The sequence below is a fragment of the Balaenoptera acutorostrata genome, chromosome 3 (assembly GCF_949987535.1).
Source record: "Balaenoptera acutorostrata chromosome 3, mBalAcu1.1, whole genome shotgun sequence".
Classification (NCBI taxonomy): Eukaryota; Metazoa; Chordata; class Mammalia; order Artiodactyla; family Balaenopteridae; genus Balaenoptera; species Balaenoptera acutorostrata.
Genome location: NC_080066.1, coordinates 151,970,665 through 151,988,770, shown reverse-complemented (window position 1 = coordinate 151,988,770; position 18,106 = coordinate 151,970,665). Strand labels below are relative to the sequence as shown.

At 45.5% G+C, this 18,106-nt stretch overlaps 2 protein-coding genes across 15 annotated transcripts in view; one reads left to right on the top strand and one right to left on the bottom strand.

The window, feature by feature from the left end:
- Positions 1–12,259, top strand: part of NUMB (NUMB endocytic adaptor protein) — a 178,835-nt gene extending 166,576 nt beyond the window's left edge. For 6 of the 11 annotated variants that reach the window (XM_057544229.1, XM_057544231.1, XM_007184417.3 and 3 more), the window contains 5 exons: positions 2,216–2,420; positions 4,175–4,468; positions 6,438–6,587; positions 8,835–8,981; positions 10,147–12,259. In XM_057544229.1, the coding sequence (XP_057400212.1) occupies positions 2,216–2,420; positions 4,175–4,468; positions 6,438–6,587; positions 8,835–8,981; positions 10,147–10,862 (1,512 nt within the window). In that variant the 3' untranslated portion in view covers positions 10,863–12,259. The remainder of the gene's footprint in view (positions 1–2,215; positions 2,421–4,174; positions 4,469–6,437; positions 6,588–8,834; positions 8,982–10,146) is intronic. The other 5 variants (XM_057544234.1, XM_057544232.1, XM_007184423.2 and 2 more) reach the window with 3 other exon arrangements.
- Positions 1–18,106, bottom strand: part of PAPLN (papilin, proteoglycan like sulfated glycoprotein) — a 59,700-nt gene that overhangs the window by 11,158 nt on the left and 30,436 nt on the right. For 3 of the 4 annotated variants that reach the window (XM_057544226.1, XM_057544227.1, XM_057544225.1), the window contains 2 exons: positions 17,057–17,223; positions 12,352–14,694 (listed from right to left, as the gene is read on the bottom strand). In XM_057544226.1, coding sequence (XP_057400209.1) covers positions 14,510–14,694; positions 17,057–17,223 — 352 coding nt within the window. In that variant the 3' untranslated portion in view covers positions 12,352–14,509. Of the gene's footprint in view, positions 1–12,351; positions 14,695–17,056; positions 17,224–18,106 lie in introns of those variants that run through there. The other variant, XR_009007724.1, reaches the window with a different exon arrangement.

The window sequence follows — 18,106 nt, the reverse complement described above, 5'->3', positions numbered from 1 at the left end:
CAGCCAAGAATAAATAAAATAAAATAAATTAATTAAAAAAAAATAAAAATAGGGAATAATCGAATCTATCATTCTTCATATAAATTACCCAAAATTCTGATATGAAAGACAAGTCTCTTAGACGATGATGATCTTAATTATAATATAGCATTGAGTGTGTAATTTCTGAGTTTTTAAACGTCCAGACAGAATAAGGCAGTTGTAGCCATTCATGACTACAACTTGGTGAACTCTTGCTAAGGTTTAACCTGAAGGGAAGTGGTGGCCGTACTCTAATATTGACCAAAAACTTTTTTTTTTTAATTAATTTATTTTATTTATGGCTGTGTTGGGTCTTCGTTTCTGTGTGAGGGCTTTCTCTAGTTGTGGCAAGCGGGGGCCACTCTTTATCGCGGTGCGCGGGCCTCTCACTATCGCGGCGCGCGGGCCTCTCACTATCGCGGCCTCTCTTGTTGCGGAGCACAGGCTCAGTAATTGTGGCTCACGGGCCCAGTTGCTCCGCGGCATGTGGGATCTTCCCAGACCAGGGCTCGAACCCGTGTCCCCTGCATTGGCAGGCAGATTCTCAACCACTGCGCCACCAGGGAAGCCCCCGACCAAAAGCTTTTTAAAAAGCAGTTGTATAAACAAATATTAGGAGCTCAAGCTCTGAATCAGATATGGGTTCTGTTCCTCTTTCTGGTTCTTACTAGCTGTGGGATTTGGGGCAGGTTATTTAACATTTTCTAAGTCTTAGTATCCACTTCTACAAGATGGAGATAACAGTTGTGGGGACTAAATTTGGTAACAAGTATAAACACTCATAGCATAGGGTCTGGCCCATGGTAACTGCTCCACTTCAAGAACTTCTGCCATAAGGCCTAGCCGAAATAATAAGTTTCCTTGGCCTATAGTTCTGTCCTTGTAATAGAGCTGTGTTCAAATGCACACAGGTCCTAAAATTCTTTCGGTCCTCTCTCCTATTTCACCCTTCAATGCCTACCCTTGTATCATCCTACTAAGAAGTTAGATGGAAACTCATGCAGATTCATAAAGAGTGAGTCTGTCAGTCTTTAAATAGGCAGTCATGTGAGATCTTACAGTTTACAGTCATGTGAAATCTTAGGGACAAAAGCATTTCAGACATTTACCTCTCCTTATGATATCTGATATTGGCATATAAAATGCAGTGAAATTACTTACTCAGAGCGATATGTAGGAGCAGCTGCTTACATGGTATGATTTTGGAAACTCCACAAAGGTTTCCCTGTTCTCAGATATCTCTTCTCGCTGTTAAAGACGCCAACAGTTATTATATCATCCCTAACTTTTTTATTCCACAATTAGGGATATAGTTTAAAATACAGATAACCCTGGTAAAAAATAACCCACCGAATTTGTTAAATTTACTCTAGGTAATCCAGTGGATCTTTAAAACAATATTTAGTTTACATAAGCCTTCCTCTCCTCCCACACACAAAAAATTCAGGTTTATCTGTTTAATTCCTTTATAAGTAGAAAATGTGGGTGAAAACATGCTTTTACTCTTGCCTGTGTGTGGTTGGAAGGTAGAGTTGGGGTTTGAGAGAGCTGGAAGATAGGGGAGTTATGGGAGAGAGCCTACAAGCACTGAGGGCCCAGATGGGGTTGGGGAGGAGCATTCGGAAAGGGAGACTGAGAAAGCCAAGCTTTCCTCTGCCTGATTGCTTCTCATCGCTGCAGTTGTATTTATTTATCTGAAGTTTTAAGTTTGCACCTTTTTTTCCTAGACATGTTGATAGTATATTTAAGCTCTGAAATTTGCCCTGCCTTTCCAGTGGTTTCTTAGAAATGCTTGGTAAATATTCCTACTATTCCCCTAAATGGCAAATAGAGGTTTGTGTGTCAAGACTTAGGGCTTGGAACCTTGAGCAGTGTCTTCTAAGCTGGTGACCAGAGTTAACGTGAGCGACAGAGGGACCTGACTAATAAGGAAGTGTTGGTGGCTGCTCAGAAAGCACCGCTTACCGATGGTCGCTTTACCCAGTGCCTACTACAGTAAAGGATCATAAGCATTACCTAAGGTAATAATTCATTTAGATTAATTTGGCATATTAATATACTAAAATCTAATTTTAAGCTGGAGTTCCTAACATTTTGCCTGTGTGGAAACAGACTTATTTTGTGGTCCAAGCTAATGTGTAATTTTTGACACCATAACTCTAAAAAAGTTTTTTAAACCTTCTGTTACATACAGGGTGAAAGGCTGAGCCACGCAGTGGGCTGTGCTTTTGCAGCCTGTTTAGAACGTAAGCAGAAGCGGGAGAAGGAATGTGGAGTGACTGCTACTTTCGATGCCAGTCGGACCACTTTCACAAGAGAAGGATCATTCCGTGTCACGACAGCCACTGAGCAAGCAGAAAGAGAGGAGATTATGAAACAAATCCAAGATGCTAAGAAAGGTACAATCTGTTCTACTGCAATGTGTGTTTATTTAAACAGTTTTTCCCAACAGGTTAATATTTGGAAGCTATCAGGGGCAAGCTTTTCACAGTCAAAGAGAACTCTTAGCAATATACGAAGACCTTAAAACAAAGCTAAAAATTTAAACAGAGTCCTTTCCTTTAGAGTGGCTTGTTTAGTGGCTTCAAAGTGTTTACTCTTCCCATTATGTTAAACTACCGGGGAAGCTGAGAGTGCAGTTGAAGAAGCTGCAAAGACATTCAAAAGCAAAATTGGGAAAACCTGCGTCCTCAAACAGATTTTTAAATTCTGATGCATCTGATCTCTGTGAGAAGCAAATGCTATCAAGGACCTACCTTTTAAAGGAAGAAGTACAAGTCCCAGGTTTAGGCTGCAGAGGACCCACTGATGGTGATGCTGGGTGTAAATGCAGGCAGAAATTTCTCAGTGATACTCTTATTAGATTATTACTGTTGTTTTAGTGCTTTTGTGAAAAAAGTCCACAGATTTTGAGACGCTGGCCCCCCTTTTTTCCATAGCCCCATTGATTTTAGTGTGTGGTTTTGCAGAATGTGTTTTTTTTTCAGGTACCCATAGCAGCATAGCAGAAATGCCTGTACAAGCATTCAGGCCACTCAGGAGGCTGTTGTCTAAAGTTGAGTCAAGTGTATTTTAGAACTGAGTGATAGGGCTTAGGGAAAATGCTTTGCATTCTTGTGTATAACTAGGGCTGAAACCAACAAGGAATATTTTGGAATTAAACAGTTCGGTTTAAATATATATTAATATAATTTTGCTAATTTTTTACTATATTCTTTCAATTCTAAACCAGCCATTTTAGGTAACTTCATTAATACTGACCCAAACAGCTCTAATTTTTAAGCCAAAAAATGGATACATATTTTTATTTGAAATTAAATTATTGATTGTGATGTTTTTTTCATTTCTTATAAACATTTGTGCCAGGATACCAAAGAATAAAAAAACACCACGCTATTTTAATTAGAAAATGTAGTATGTATACCTGTTATTTAGTATGCTTCAGTGATTTTCAGACTGGATGCATGTTCTTTAATACCACCAAAGAATACTTTTTGATACACACAGCAACTGCCAAAATGGTTGAGTCCTAGCATCTACAGAGGATTGTGAGGGGAGGGGAGTAGAGATTTACCACAGTCAGAATGGGACACAGTGGGTACAGTGGAAACAGTCTTGTATTTATGTTTACTCCAATTTAAAATTTTACTTCTGTATGCTTTTATTCAAATGAGCCACAAATGCCTAATGTCCATGTCTGCTTTATGACATTCTTTAACATCTAATCAAACTTATGCTTATTTAGACCTTTCTGACTCTGCCACTCCTAAATCCTCTCCCTCAAACAAAAAAGCAAACAAACATTGAAAACTGTGAACCATCATTCTTTAAAGGACCTTATGCTAGGAGTTCATAGGTAGTTTTGTTTTGTTTTGTTTTGTTTAATCTTGTTCAAAGTCTTAATCACTGCATGGGAATAAAAGATCTAATATTTGTGTCTTAATAGATATACCATGTGACATGTAGTAGATTACTAAACATTTTATTTGTCTGAAAAATAGGAGATCTGAGCCCCGCTTCTAACCTGTCTTTTAAGAGACATGGTGAAGGAGATGGGTAAAAAGACCTAGAAGAGTTTTTGAGTTCCTCAGCGGTATAAGCTCAAATTATTTGAAGACATTGCTAAGGTCCTCTTTCTCTTGACTTTCTTGAGCTGAAACAGATAAGACAGTTGTTGGTTCATCAGTGGCCCCTGGCAACACTGCCCCATCCCCATCCTCTCCCACCTCTCCCACTTCGGATGCTACTGCCTCTCTGGAGATGAACAATCCTCACGCCATCCCACGCCGGCACGCACCAATTGAACAACTTGCTCGCCAAGGCTCTTTCCGAGGATTTCCTGCTCTTAGCCAGAAGATGTCACCCTTTAAACGCCAACTATCCCTGCGCATCAACGAGTTGCCTTCCACTATGCAGAGGAAGACTGATTTCCCCATAAAAAATGCAGGTAATGCAGCATCCACCTAACTCACTGGGTGCTCTGGCACTGAAGCGTTACCATCACTTCCAGTGGAATCACTGATCCCATCAAACTAGACCCCCCCTCTTTCTGAGGCTGGTTGGTGGTTACCTATCTTGTATCATTTCCCATTGGAAGAAAATGGAGATTCATGGAGAGGGACGTGAGTCGTTCCTTTCTCTTCAACAAATAGGTAACAGAGCCATGATGGGAATTCCCAGCCTGAGCTACAAGGTTTGTGATTTGTCCTGATGAAAGTGTACCTGCTTCCAAACATCAAGGGTCTCAAGTTTCCATTCTTATTCTGCCATTTGGGACCCAGCAGGGAATTAATTTAAAAGGCTTTGGAAACACATCCAGTTAAATAGCATTACTGTCAGATGTACCAGAAGAAATGGATAAGTTCTCAATGTCCTTGTGGCTGGTTGGCTCCATAGGGAGGAAACTCTAAACGGGTCTCCTGTATAAATCTAAGATCCGTTGTTCATCAGAGACAGTGGGATTGCTCACACATATTCATTACCTTTCAGAACTGCCACACAGGCCTTTGTGTGGCCTGTGTACAGCTGAGCCAGCCCTGGTAGCTCTGTCCTCATCATAAGATCCGGAGCTAAAGTGTCAGATCTGGTCAGTGCTTTTATTGGGCACTATTTTACTTCACTCTGAGACATGTTGAGCTAGTGCTATAACAGAATCTGAGGAAGCTCTGTCTCAATAGGGCACTCCCACTGCTGGTGGTACAAAAGTACAGAGAGTTAAGTTCTTTGATGGATAAAACTCAGCCTAAAGAACAGTTAAACTAGATGATTACTGAGGGTCTTTCCACCTCTCAACTCCTGTAAAAACTGAAACTCCAGATGCTTCAAGTACCTCATTTTCAGTCTCCCGCTGGAGCAGATGGGAAACAAAAACGATTATTCTCTTTTCACAGTTGAGGAAACAGAGGTTCAGCACATATAATTAGCTTCCTCCGTGACACAGAAGTATCCCAGCGTCAATTTTTTTGTTTTGTTTTGTTTATTTATTTTTGGCTGTGTTGGGTCTTCGTTGCTGCATGTGGGCTTTCTCTAGTTGTGGCAAGCGGGGGCTACTCTTCGTTGAAGTGTGCAGGCTTCTCACTGTGGTGGCTTCTCTTGTGGCGGAGCACAGGCTCTAGGTGCATGGGCTTCAGTAGTTGTGGTACACTGGTTCAGTAGTTGTGGCTCAGGGACTCTAGAGCGCAGGTTCAGTAGTTGTGGCGCACGGGCTTAGTTGCTCCGCGGCATGTGGGATCTTCCCAGACCAGGGCTCGAACCCGTGTCCCCTGCGTTGGCAGGCGTATTCTTAACCACTGCGCCACCAGGGAAGCCCCCCAGAGTCAATATTAAGAGCAAAGCCTCTGGAGTCCTGGACCTCAGTTCACTTTTTCATGTTATCGCAGCTCAGGTACTTGGTACTTTGGAGAAAAATGAGAGTGATGACATTGTCGTAGTTTATTACAGAGAAAAGGACTGAGCACCCACTGGTGCCCCTGACTTAAACCCATTTTTTGACAAGAGTCACTGGAGGGTTGCAGAACTTAGCTCAGACCACAGCCTTGGGACCTGGTCGGAAGACAAACAGGTTGTAGATGTCTTCCAGAAAGATTTTACTGACTGAACATCTTGGCACAAAAAGAGAACAGCAAGTTCTCAACAGTGTCACACAGGAGAGGAAATAAGGAAATCTGAGGATTTGCAAGGGAGGAAGATAGACCTTAGTACAGGAATTGTTATCATTTTATACCTTCTCATGTGAAAAGCCAGTGAATAAGTGGTCAGGAAATTTTTTGAAGCTGCTTTTATATCCCCACCTGACAGTTGAGTCTTTTCCTTCCACAAATAAAAGATTCAGTGTAAAATGCCACCTTGTGTGATACTGTTCTGTTTCAGGATTGTTCCGTTTTTCTGTCTGGAGCCATCTTCTGTTTGTCTTGCAGTGCCAGAGGTAGAAGGGGAAGCGGAGAGTATCAGCTCCCTGTGCTCACAGATCACCAGTGCCTTCAGCACACCCTCCGAGGATCCCTTTTCATCCGCCCCAATGACCAAACCAGGGACAGTGGTGGCACCACAGTCTCCTGCCTTTCAAGGTTGGTGCCCACTTAGCCTGCTCACCTGTTCTCTTTGAAACTCGTACTTTTATGACACTGCTCACTAACTGTAAGTTGGCATTCTGAGCTTCCCAAGACCTGGTCATACCCACTAATTCCCTGTTTGATATTATCTCAGAATCGTTAAATTTCCCTATTTGACAGTGTCTTTGTGCTTTGTTCCCCTTCCTGTTTCCTGAGATGTCTGCATTTGTCATTTTGCATGTACCTACCCATCTTTCATCCCATTCTATCAGGAGCATCTATAGTCCCAACCCACTGCTTTATTTGCTACTTAACTGTTAAGAGTCAGAGTATCCAGCCAGTTCTCCAGAAACAGCAGTCATCAGAGTTGGTTCTAGCCTTATGCTTTCTTTAGCACAGTGGTTCTCAACCTGGGGTGATTTTGACCCCTCAGGGAAAATTCGGTATCCATTATCTGGAGACATTTTTTGGGTTTCGCAATGTGGTAGCAGGTGCTTACTGTTGACATCCTGGTAGAGGCCAGGGATGGCAGTAAACATCCTTCAGTGTACACAATAGCCACCCTCACAACAAAGAACAATCTGGCCCAAAATATCAGTGGTGCCAAGACTGGACTCATCTAGTCTCTACCCTGTCACAAGAGGCCCATAAAGAAAAAGGTACTTCTTTTGAGCTCTTCAGTTCGTTTCATTTTCCATAACAAGTGTCCTAATATTAGCCTTTGTGGCATTGAAGAATTAGTAAAAGTTGTTGTTTTCAGAGATACTGAATTCATAGTTGGTATTGACTCAAAGGTCAGCAAAGAGTCTATATAACTTAAATTACAGACTTTTAGAATTTGAGCTCCTATAATTGATCTTTCTTCATTTCTTTTGGGAGAGAGCTCAGAAAAAGTTTTGTTGTGGAGACTTTTTTTGCCTGCTCTTATTGAAAAGCTACAGCATGCTTTTCCTCTAGGAGGGAGTCTCTTTTAAAAAAAAAACAAAAAACCTTAATAGTCGTGTGCACCAAGTGGCTTTTCATTTCATCTAACAAATATTTATACTACCAATAATAATAGGCACAATTTATTGGGCACTTAGCACAGTGTCTGCCACGTACATCATGGTAAGGACTCATGCATTTTTTTCATCTCATTTAATCCTCACAACAACCCTTTGAGGTAGGCATCACAGATAAGGAAAATGAGGCTCAGAGAGGTTAAGTAAATTGCCCAAATCACACAGCCAGGATTTAAACCCAGGTCTTTCTGAATATACTTCCTGTTACATTCCACTTACTCTGTGCCTATTTACAGGGCAGTGGGTGTACAAAACTGAATAGAATATAGTCCTTCCCTGCCTTTAAGGGACTCTCAGTGTGTGGATAAGCTAGTCTTTTAGGCAAGCCCTGGGTAGATCATACCAATGCCATAAGCATAGTCACTGAGTCCTAAAGAGGGACTGATTGGTGTAGGGCAGGAGAAGGTGCCTGCTTGTCTGTTCCATACGAAATACAGAGAGCTAGGCTAAGGAATAGAAAGTGATGGAATAGATGTCTGGAGTAAAGGAGCAAGGGTTAGGAGATTTTAATAAAGGGAGACAGGAAAGAATAGTAGGTGCCTTGAGATATCACAAACATTACTGAGGGGAAAAAAACCTTTAAAAAAGATGAAATTAATTCTGTAGCAAATTAAAAAATTATTAAGCATATGAAAACATATGCCAAGTTTGATTTTTCTCATCTGTAATATGGGGGTTTTGAGAGAATTAATTGAGATGATGCACACTAAAGTACTATTAGCATAGTGCCTAGCACATAATAAGGAATTATTGTATTTAACCATTGTTGTTATTGTTGGCATAATTTGATCTTTTGGAATAGTGGTAGGAGAAGAAAATACTTTATCTATATCATTATGCCATAGGCTAAGTTGTATCTTAGAATAGTTAGATTTTTTCCTGCTTGTAATACAAAGCAGCTCTGTTCAACTTAATTTGAAATTGTTTTTCTAGTCTTCATTTCCTCTCTCTCCATACACTTATTTTCCTAAAAGAGTCATATAACTTTATCAGTGCACCCATTTTAATTACAGCCTCTAATTCCCCCTTTGCCAAAAGGTTTGTGTATCCATTGCAAATGGCATGGTTATCCCAACACCAACTTTTCTGTCTTATCTGTTCCATCAGTATTGCACATTGGCCTGACTTACCCAGCTCCAAGGGGCCGCCTGTACACCCTGCATGAATTTAACTCCATTGGTGTTGTCTGCTCCCATTGTAGCTAATGGCACTGACTCAGCCTTCCATGTGCTTGCTGCTAAGCCAGCCCATACTGCTCTAGCACCCGTAGCAATGCCTGTGCGTGAAACCAACCCTTGGGCCTATGCCCCTGATGCTGCTAACAAGGGAATTGCAGCCACACATTCGGGTAAGGTGACCACAGATGGTGGTGAGGATTCTGGGATCAGATAAGTGACCCTTGTTCAAAAATCAGCCATTTAGCTGAGTGGGAACCAGGGAGGAGTCCTTTTAGGAAAAGTATGATCCCTCTTGGAAATAAACTACTATTAAGAAAGGATGGTGTCACAGACATAGAGAACAAACATATGGATACCAAGGGGGCAAGGGGATGAATGGGGAGATTGGGATTGACAAATATATACCACTATGTATAAAATCGGTAACTAATGAGAACCTACCATATAGCACAGGGAACTCTACTCAGTGCTCTGTGGTGACCTAAACGGGAAGGAAGTCCAAAAAAGAGGGGATATATGTATACGTATGGCTGATTCACTTTGCTGTACAGCAGAAAATGACACAGCAGTGTAAAGCAACAATACTCCAGTTAAAAAAAGAAAAAAGAAAAAGGAAAGGATGGTGTCAGAGAGGAACTAAAGAGGTTAGGTTGATAGTTCTTAGGACTATAGAACCACCCATAGAGCTTCATAATATCCAGATTCCTGGGCCCTACCTCAAGAGAGCCTACCCCTGGATGTGGATCCGTGGCCGTGCCTGTAGGAAGAGACGACTCTGCCTCTTACAATGGCAGGCCTACAAAAAAGGCTACAAGAAGCACCTTATATTTGCTTTTCTATACTTTCTAGTTTTTCTATAATGAACATTTATTAACAAAAAAAAATTTTAGTAATATTAAAGGCAGTTCACCAGGAAGACAACATATGTCTGGAAGCCAGGAAGGGGCCACAAAGTACAGCACCAAGTCGCTGGTTATTTTCTTTTCATTCTGTTAGAGCAGAAGGTAAATTACCTCGGGCCCTTTAGAGTATGTGCAAGCCACAGCCACGGTGGGGATGGGTTCTGATGCCAGCCAGCAGCCTTGGTTCGATGCAGTTGAGCCATATCTTGCAGCTCCTCAGTGTGGCTGAGATAGCCACATGGTCTCATGGGTTCTCCCTGTCCTACCACAAAACCTGGTAATAGAGACTTTCCTCCCACCTATCAAAACCACAGAATATCCCACTGAGGGGCTTGTTCCACGTTAGGCTCATTCAAATAGCCAAGATAATCCGGTGAAGAAAGAAGCCCCTAATAATTCTGATTCTCTCCTCTCTTCCTCTCATTGGTTCCAGGGACCGAGTGGGGTCAATCTTCTGGTGCTGTCTCTCCAGGTCTCTTCCAGGCTGGTCACAGACGCACTCCCTCTGAGGCCGACCGCTGGTTGGAAGAGGTGTCCAAGTGCGTCCGGGCTCAGCAGCCCCAGGCCTCAGCTGCCCCTCTGCAGCCAGTTCTCCAACCTCCTCCACCCAGTGCCATCTCCCAGCCAGCGCCACCTTTCCAAGGAAATGCATTCCTCACCTCTCAGCCTGTGCCAGTGGGTGTGGTCCCACCCCTGCAGCCAGCCTTTGTCCCTGCCCAGTCCTATCCTGTGGCTAACGGGATGACCTATCCAGCCCCTAATGTGCCTGTGGTGGGCATCACTCCCTCCCAGATGGTTGCCAACGTGTTTGGCACTGCAGGCCACCCTCAGGCTACCCAACCCCATCAGTCTCCCAACCTGGTCAAGCAGCAGACATTCCCTCAGTACGAGACAAGCAGTGCTACTGCCAGCCCCTTCTTTAAGCCTCCTGCTCAGCACCTCAACGGTTCTGCAGCTTTCAATGGTGTAGACGATGGCAGGTTGGCCTCAGGAGACAAGCACACAGAGGTTCCTGCAGGCACCTGCCCAGTGGATCCTTTCGAAGCCCAGTGGGCCGCATTAGAAAGCAAGTCCAAGCAGCGTACTAACCCCTCCCCCACCAACCCTTTCTCCAGTGACTTACAGAAGACTTTTGAAATTGAACTTTAAGCAGTCCTTATGGTTTACGTATTTTGTCTGTACTTAGGCAAGGGCGGAGGGTGGAGGTCAAAGGAGCAAAGGGGACTTTGTGTTCCCAACCAGTACGCTTTTCACTAATCCCAAAGGTCCCCAGGAGCATGTCCAGGCATAGAGTGCTGAAGGGGTGATTGATTGAAAAAAGTGAAGAAAACCATTCCTAGAGAAGAGCTGTCCTGCAGTTAGACTAAAGAAGTTAAGGAAATGTTACCCTCTGCCCCCCTCTTCCTCCCTCAGCCCCCTCACAAATCTCTGGCAACAGAGAGGCAGAAGTATCTGAACAGGAACCTGTATTCAAAGCACATTTACTGGAATATAAAACACAACGGGAAGCAAAACGATCTCCCTTTGTTTTTCAGGCCATTCACCTGCCTCCTCTCTCAGTACTGGCCTGTCTTAAAGATCAAAAACAGGGTGGCCTGTGCTTGGGCTGGGGACAAGAGGCAGGCTGTGCTGCCAGAATTCCCAGGAGGGCCCATCAGGAGCCGCCCAGCAGAGCTATATTTTAGGGGTAAAGTTGAGCTTCCATTTTGAGTAAGAATAAATATTATAAATATAAAAAAGCCAAAATCTTTATTTTTATGCATTTAGAATATTTTAAATAGTTCTCACTATTAAAAAGTTGTATGAGTTGTAAGTAATCTTGCCAAAGGTAAAGGGTTAGCTGTAAGAAATTGTACATAAGATTGATTTATCATTATGCCTATTGAAGTAAAAAGAGGAAGGGTTGGAAGTTGCAGATGGGATCCCTAGCTTACTTGGTATCATTTACTGTAAGTAGCACATTGCAACAACAATCAATCATGCTTATGACCAATATAGTCAACTAGGTAGTAGTTTTAAATAAAGAGCGAGCAGTATTGTCCTGGTTTTAAACCTATAAAGAAATTCTAATGTCATTATTTTAATGGAATCAATCTAAATAGAGAATATGTATTTTCTTCTATATATTGCTGCAGTTTCCTTATGTTAATCCTTTACTTTGTTTTAACACTAAGGTGACAATGACATAATCATATCCATAGACAGGAACACAGGGTTACTGTGTTGGTTTGTCATGTAGGTCTTGGTGGGTTTTGCTTTGTCCTTTAAGTAAGTTTTGTTCCCACGAGTTTTGTGGGGATGGAGGTTCTAGTTTTATTAGCACTGCGTGTGCGTGTGCGTGTGGGTGTGTGTGTGTCCATCCCTCTCCCTCGCGGTGAGCAGAACATCCCATTTGCCAGTTGCAGCCACTTGACCTCTGGTAACAACATGAGATCCCATCTCATTTTTACTTTTGAACGTTGGCCTTACAATCAAATGTAAGTTATATATATTTGTACTGATGAGAATTTATAATCTGCTTTAACAAATAAATGTTCGTGGTAGAAGCTTTTGGCCATGAAGGGCTATTCTTTCCCCTTTTCTATTAGCAAGTGAGTTTTGGTTCTTTTTGGTCTTGTCCTCTCTCCATTCTACTGCTGCCACAGATCTCTAGGTTGATGGCTAGAAAATCTTTCACTGGGACTAGTATATTCTTAAAATTCATATTTGTATCCACACTTTAGGCTTTGGTTGTTCCTAAGCACATCTCTGATGTCAGATTCTTCTTGCTCAAAGTGCAGACTTCAACCTGGCAGCTGGTTAGAGATACAGAACCTCAGCCGACCCCAGACCTAGTAATCAGAATCTGCATTTTAACAAGATTCACATTCTGAGAAGTTAGGCTGGAGCAGTGATTTTCAACTTTGAGTACATTTTAGAATCATCTGGGAGATTTTAAAATCCTCATGCCTGGCCCATACTCCAGGCCAATTAAATCAAAATCTCTGGGGAGTAGAACCACAGGTTCAGTTTTTTAAAAAGCTCCCAGTATGGAAGAGGGTTGAGAACCACTGGTCTAGATTGAGTTTTACTCTCACCTCTAACCTTACCCCACTACTCTATGACTAGTTCCAAGAAGAGCTAGCTAACCTCAAACTTACCTTCTGAAGTGTGTCACAAATATGCCAAATACTAGTTTAACTAAAGAACAGGGGAGTCCAAGAAAGTAGCCCTTATTTTCCAATTTCTACAGCAAAACCAGCTATGGTTAGGGAAAGGGATGCACCTCAATATTTTTTTAAAATGAAAAGGAAAAAAGACCTGTGCCGCCACATTTCTTTTGTTGAATGAGAGGTAGACCAAGAAGTATCACTCACCCATGATGCAGCTGTTTGTCTTTTCCAGCCAGTGTGTTGGTAATAAAAAAGTCACCTTTCCCTGTAATGCCTGTCTTTCTTGTGTCCCAGAATAACCTCTGTTACTAGGCCCAGCCAGTCCTCTGGAGGATGTGTAGAAGGTTAAAGTGGAAAGAAACTCGGAAACTCACTGAAACCAGGCCTCTTGATTTAGCAGCAAGGAATTAAGTGACTCCAAGAGAGGAAGAATGACCTCTTCCAACTCAAACCATTTCTGAAACCACTTCCCTGTATTACATCGCCCTCCCCTCCGTTGGTTCCCCCCACCATCCTGCTGGTGCTGTTTTTTTTATAATAGTCTGTTTTTGTTTTATTTAATTATTTATTTTTGGCTGAGTTGGATCTTTGTTGCTACAACGCAGGCTTTCTCTAGTTGCAGCAAGCAGGGGCTACTCTTCGTTGCGGTGCGCGGGCTTCTCATTGCGGTGGCTTCTCTTGTTGCGGAGCACGGGCTCTAGGCGCATGGGCTTCAGTAGTTGTGGCTCATGGGCTTAGTTGCTCTGCGGCATGTGGGATCTTCTTCCCGGACCAGGGCTCAGACCCGCGTCCGCTGCATTGGCAGGCGGATCCTTAACCACTGCACCACCAGCGAAGCCCAACAGTCTGGTTTTTATCTGGCACCGAGTATTTTGCATCACAGATTCCGGCTTGAGGAGGAGAGGCTCCTTGTTGGTCACTGCACCGAACAGGCCCACCTGCTCCATGCAGGTGTGAGACGAGCCTCACGGCTTGGCTTTGCATGTCCGCCTCGGGAGGAGGGCTCCAGCCTCTTGATGAAAGGAAGGAGCTTTTCTAGTTCTTTCGTACTCAGATAATGATGCAGTGGCTGCTCTTTCATCCCAAATCCCTATACTGAGCCTTTCATTTATATTCCACTTTGTCGACGGTTTTCACAAACATCAAGCTGTTAACCGTACGCACAGACGGGATTTGAAGCTGGTTGCTATACTACCTAGAAGGGCGAGAGAGACTAGAGCAATGAACCACTGTTTGGACCCCAGATGAGACCTAGTTCTAGCAAAGAATGCTTCCCTGACACAACAGGAGTTAGTGTTCCCGTAGAAGATACACTTTGAGATCATTACACACCTCCCCACACAGCTTCAAATGAAGTGAGAACCCTGGTAGCTTCCTTTAAAACACAGTGAACTGATCCTGTGTAACAAATTATAGAGGGAAGTTGTAAAGTGAAGGGTGTCCTTATCCAAATAGATGCTGCTTCTTGACAACTCAGCAGGCGCGTGTGGTACGTCAGAGAAGCAAACACTGCTGGGACTACAGAGGCAGGCTGCCGCTGGTGCTCTACAGCTGGAGCAGCTTTGAAGAGGCCAGTGTCTCCAGAGGACTCCCTTTGCCGGCCAGACAGGGGAGACCGAGAGCCTGTCTTCCCTTCTCCCAGCCCTATGAGTTGTATCCTTGCTGCCAGATGGGCTGAGCGGGAGGCCAGACCCGGGAACAGCTGGCACAGCAGAAGCTGGAGTAGTACTCATTGCCGCAGAGCTGGGCCTGCAGGATCAAATCACAGTTGGCCAGCTCCGGCTGGTCGATGCACTCCCTGCCGGGGTCCCTCGGCGCGGTGGCCAGTGCTGCGAGACAGCGGGGGAGAGAGGGTGGTAAGAAAGCTCTGTGTAGGCTGAGAACTCTCACCTACCATTTCATTTCATTTCATTTCCCTGAAAGGAAAGTGCTGTCACTCTGTAACCTTGTGACACCTGTATGTACAGCTATGGGAGGGCTCACAGTTTCCACTGTCACTGGCCTCACTTCAGCACGCAGTGGTCCTCCCATTCTTTTGCAGCTTCTGCCCAGCGCACAGCCCATCACAGACTCCCAAATATTGACTGCCTGGACGATTAAACATCTCTGGAAGTTAACCAACCCCCTGCCCTGACCATTGAGTCCTGAAGAGCTGGACGACACTGTTGCAGCCTCTGGATGGGGCAGAAGAGAGAGCAGGGTCAGCCCTAAGCACAATTTTGAGTCGGCAAAGGCTGTGTTCTCTCTTTCACTGCTGGTTTCCTCCTACCTCAAAAGTTTTGTGCCTTCAATAGCCCCAGCTTAGTCACTTAGTTCCCCATCTTTCCAATTTTTCCACTTCCCCCAGAGACAGCAAAGAGTATTAGGCAAGGTGACAGGAGGACAGGCTGTGAACTGTGGCACTGATACTACCTCAAGCACAAAGCGCTGGTTGCCTCCCCTCTGAATTTACTGGAAGCTTCGGTATCTTATAAATCCCTGCGAGAGTTTCATGCTGCTGCTTCATCTTAGCACTGAAGGGGCCTTTTCTTTCTGGAAGGGGCTCTTATGACTCAGCTTGGCTTAGGCCTGAGCAGCACCTCCCTAAAGTCACCTCATGGGGCTGGGGACGGCCTACTCCATGCCCTCTCCCCTGCTTCCTCCCAAAATAACAACTAAAAGACCATACCTAACAAGTGGACGGCTGTATAAAGGCTTGGTTTATCGATAATACAAGAGTACGAACTACTTACATTTACATAAAGAGCAAGCCATCTATGCCTATTCTTAAAAATCATAACTTTGCTATCAACTTTATCTCAGCCATTGCAGCCCTTGGACCCATCACGGCCAGAGGTGAGGAGGTGCTGGGCTTGCTGGTGAAGCACGCTGGTTGCCTGGGCGCCATCCTGGCTCTGCCACTTCTAGCCGGGGGTCTCTGGGCAAATTAATATTACTTAAGCTCTCTGTGTCTCAGTTTTCTTATCTGAAGTGGAGATAATAATAGCACCTGGGGCACACAGTAACCATGGCTAGAATGTAAGCAGGTAACTGTTTTGCCCCATAGCATTCCCACTCACTTACAAAAGTGTGAGTGACCCCCCCCCTATGTTTTAACCCTACAATATTTTCTGTTTCTCACCCTAAACTTTTAGGCAAAAAGCTTGAGAGGTCTTCACAGTATCCCTTACACCAGAGTGTGACTAGCTCAAGGCCCCCAACCCTGATTCAAACACTGCAGTTCCAACATGCCAGCAAACCACGAACAGGGCACAGTGAGACAGCCTCAACCAGTGAAATGCTACAAAAAGCTTAAATGGGTGACAGCAGATAACATGCAGCCTAATCGATGGAACGAACACTGTTAAAGGAGGGAGGGAGACAGCTTCTCTCACCCCCTCGCTGCCCACACACAAAAAAAAGATTAGCAACGCTCATCTAACGGGGTGGGAGAATGGTAGCTGGACTGAGGCCATAGTGTCCTATCCAGGAAGGCAGTCACGTCACACCACATCAGGAGCCCCACCAAACTTCAGCATCAACCAAACTTCTGATTACAGTTTAGCTTCCCAGGTAGCCGTGTCTACAGCTAATCACAAACATGCCCATCTGGATCCTCCTGACAGCTCTCCTTCTCACATAAATCTGCCTTCTGGCCTGTCTCAAGTCTCGTAAGTTTGGTAAATACACAGACAAAGATCTACTTGCTGGGCAGGACAGAGGTGAAAAGTGGCCCCTGCAGGACGGTGCTTTGGCCAAGGCAATGCCTTCATGCAGGCATGTACTCCGTCACTGAGACTCTGAGCACCTGGTGATGCCAAGCATCGCGCTGGGCCCTGGGACGTGCATCCCAGTCGCTGGCTTAAGGAGCTCACAGACTGGAAGCCCACTGTCAGTCCCGCTCACTAAGCAACATTTCTACCAGACTTCAACCTCTAGCCTGGCCAATTCCAGCCTCAGCCCCACAGACAGGAGGCAGCCAGGCCTGGCCGTCCAGGCTGACCAGCATGGCAAGGCCCTGGCAGTTCTCTCCCAGGGCTGTTTCAAGCCCCATGACAACTGGCCTACTCCAAGTCACACTACCAGGAACTGGCAAGGTGAGGCAGGATTTGGAGTTGAGTCCCTTGGACTGCAGAGCCTGCCCCCTCCGCATTCTGCAGCAGGCAGCCAGCTCTCAAGGACAAGCAGATGCCTGGGATAGGCCTTCCTTACCTGGCGGGACCACCTTCACCTCGGTGCTGCGGCTGACCGCCTGGCTTCCACGGTAGGCGCTGCACGTGTAGGAGCCCTCGTCCCTGGCCCGCAGGTTGTGGATCAGCAGTGTGCCATCCGGGGACTGGTGGACACGGTGGCCGTCGGCCCGCACCGGCAGCCCGTTCCTGGAGGGGAGAGGACGCTGAGAGAGCTGTCCAGGCCCTCGTCTTCAGGCCCTGGGAAGCTGTGCCAGGCCTCCCGGGGCCAGGGGGAGGAGGTAATCCAAGGCCACTCCAGAGCCAACAACTCCCTCTTCGCAGCCCCTCACCTTAAGGAAGGGATGGGTCTGGAACCAAGGTGATAGACCAGCGACGCTGAAGCAAAATACCTCGGAAGTGAGGTGGACTCACACCAGCTGACCTAAGTGACTGCAGATCTGTCCCTTGTCCCAGGACATCCCAGATCTGCCCCTTGTCCCAGGACATCCCAGATCTGCCCCTTGTCCCAGGACATCCCAGATCTGCCCCTTGTCCCAGGACATCCCAGATCTGCCCCTTATCCCCACAGGTCTCTCACTCTCCCTCCTCGTCAACAGAGGTCCTCTAAGCAGCGGGATGAAGGACACGAGTACCCCTGCCTCCAGGGAGGTGGGGCGGGGTGCAGGTGGTAGGGGAGCCTTCCCTGAGGAGGACAGCTGGCCGAGGCCTGACCTGAGGGTGAGGAGGAGCAGCTGGCTGACAGGGAGGACACGGGGACTCGGGGGTTTGCAGGAAGGCCACGGCCGGAGCGAGGAGAGTGGGCGTGGGAGGAAGTGCGCACGGCTCTGGTCAGGAGTCTGGACCGGATCCTGGGGGTGAGCGAGGGGTGTGAGCTGAGCAGGACTGACAACACCACGTGTGCTTGGAAAGGATCACCAACCGCAGCGTGGGGCAGGGACAAGCCCGAGGGCAGAGGCCAGGTGAGTGGCTGCTGCAGGTGTGCACACAGGTTGACGAGGCAGACAGTAAAGCAAAGGGACCTGGGTGAGGGTCAGAGGTGGGAGGTGGGGGAGAAGAAGAGATCAAGGGT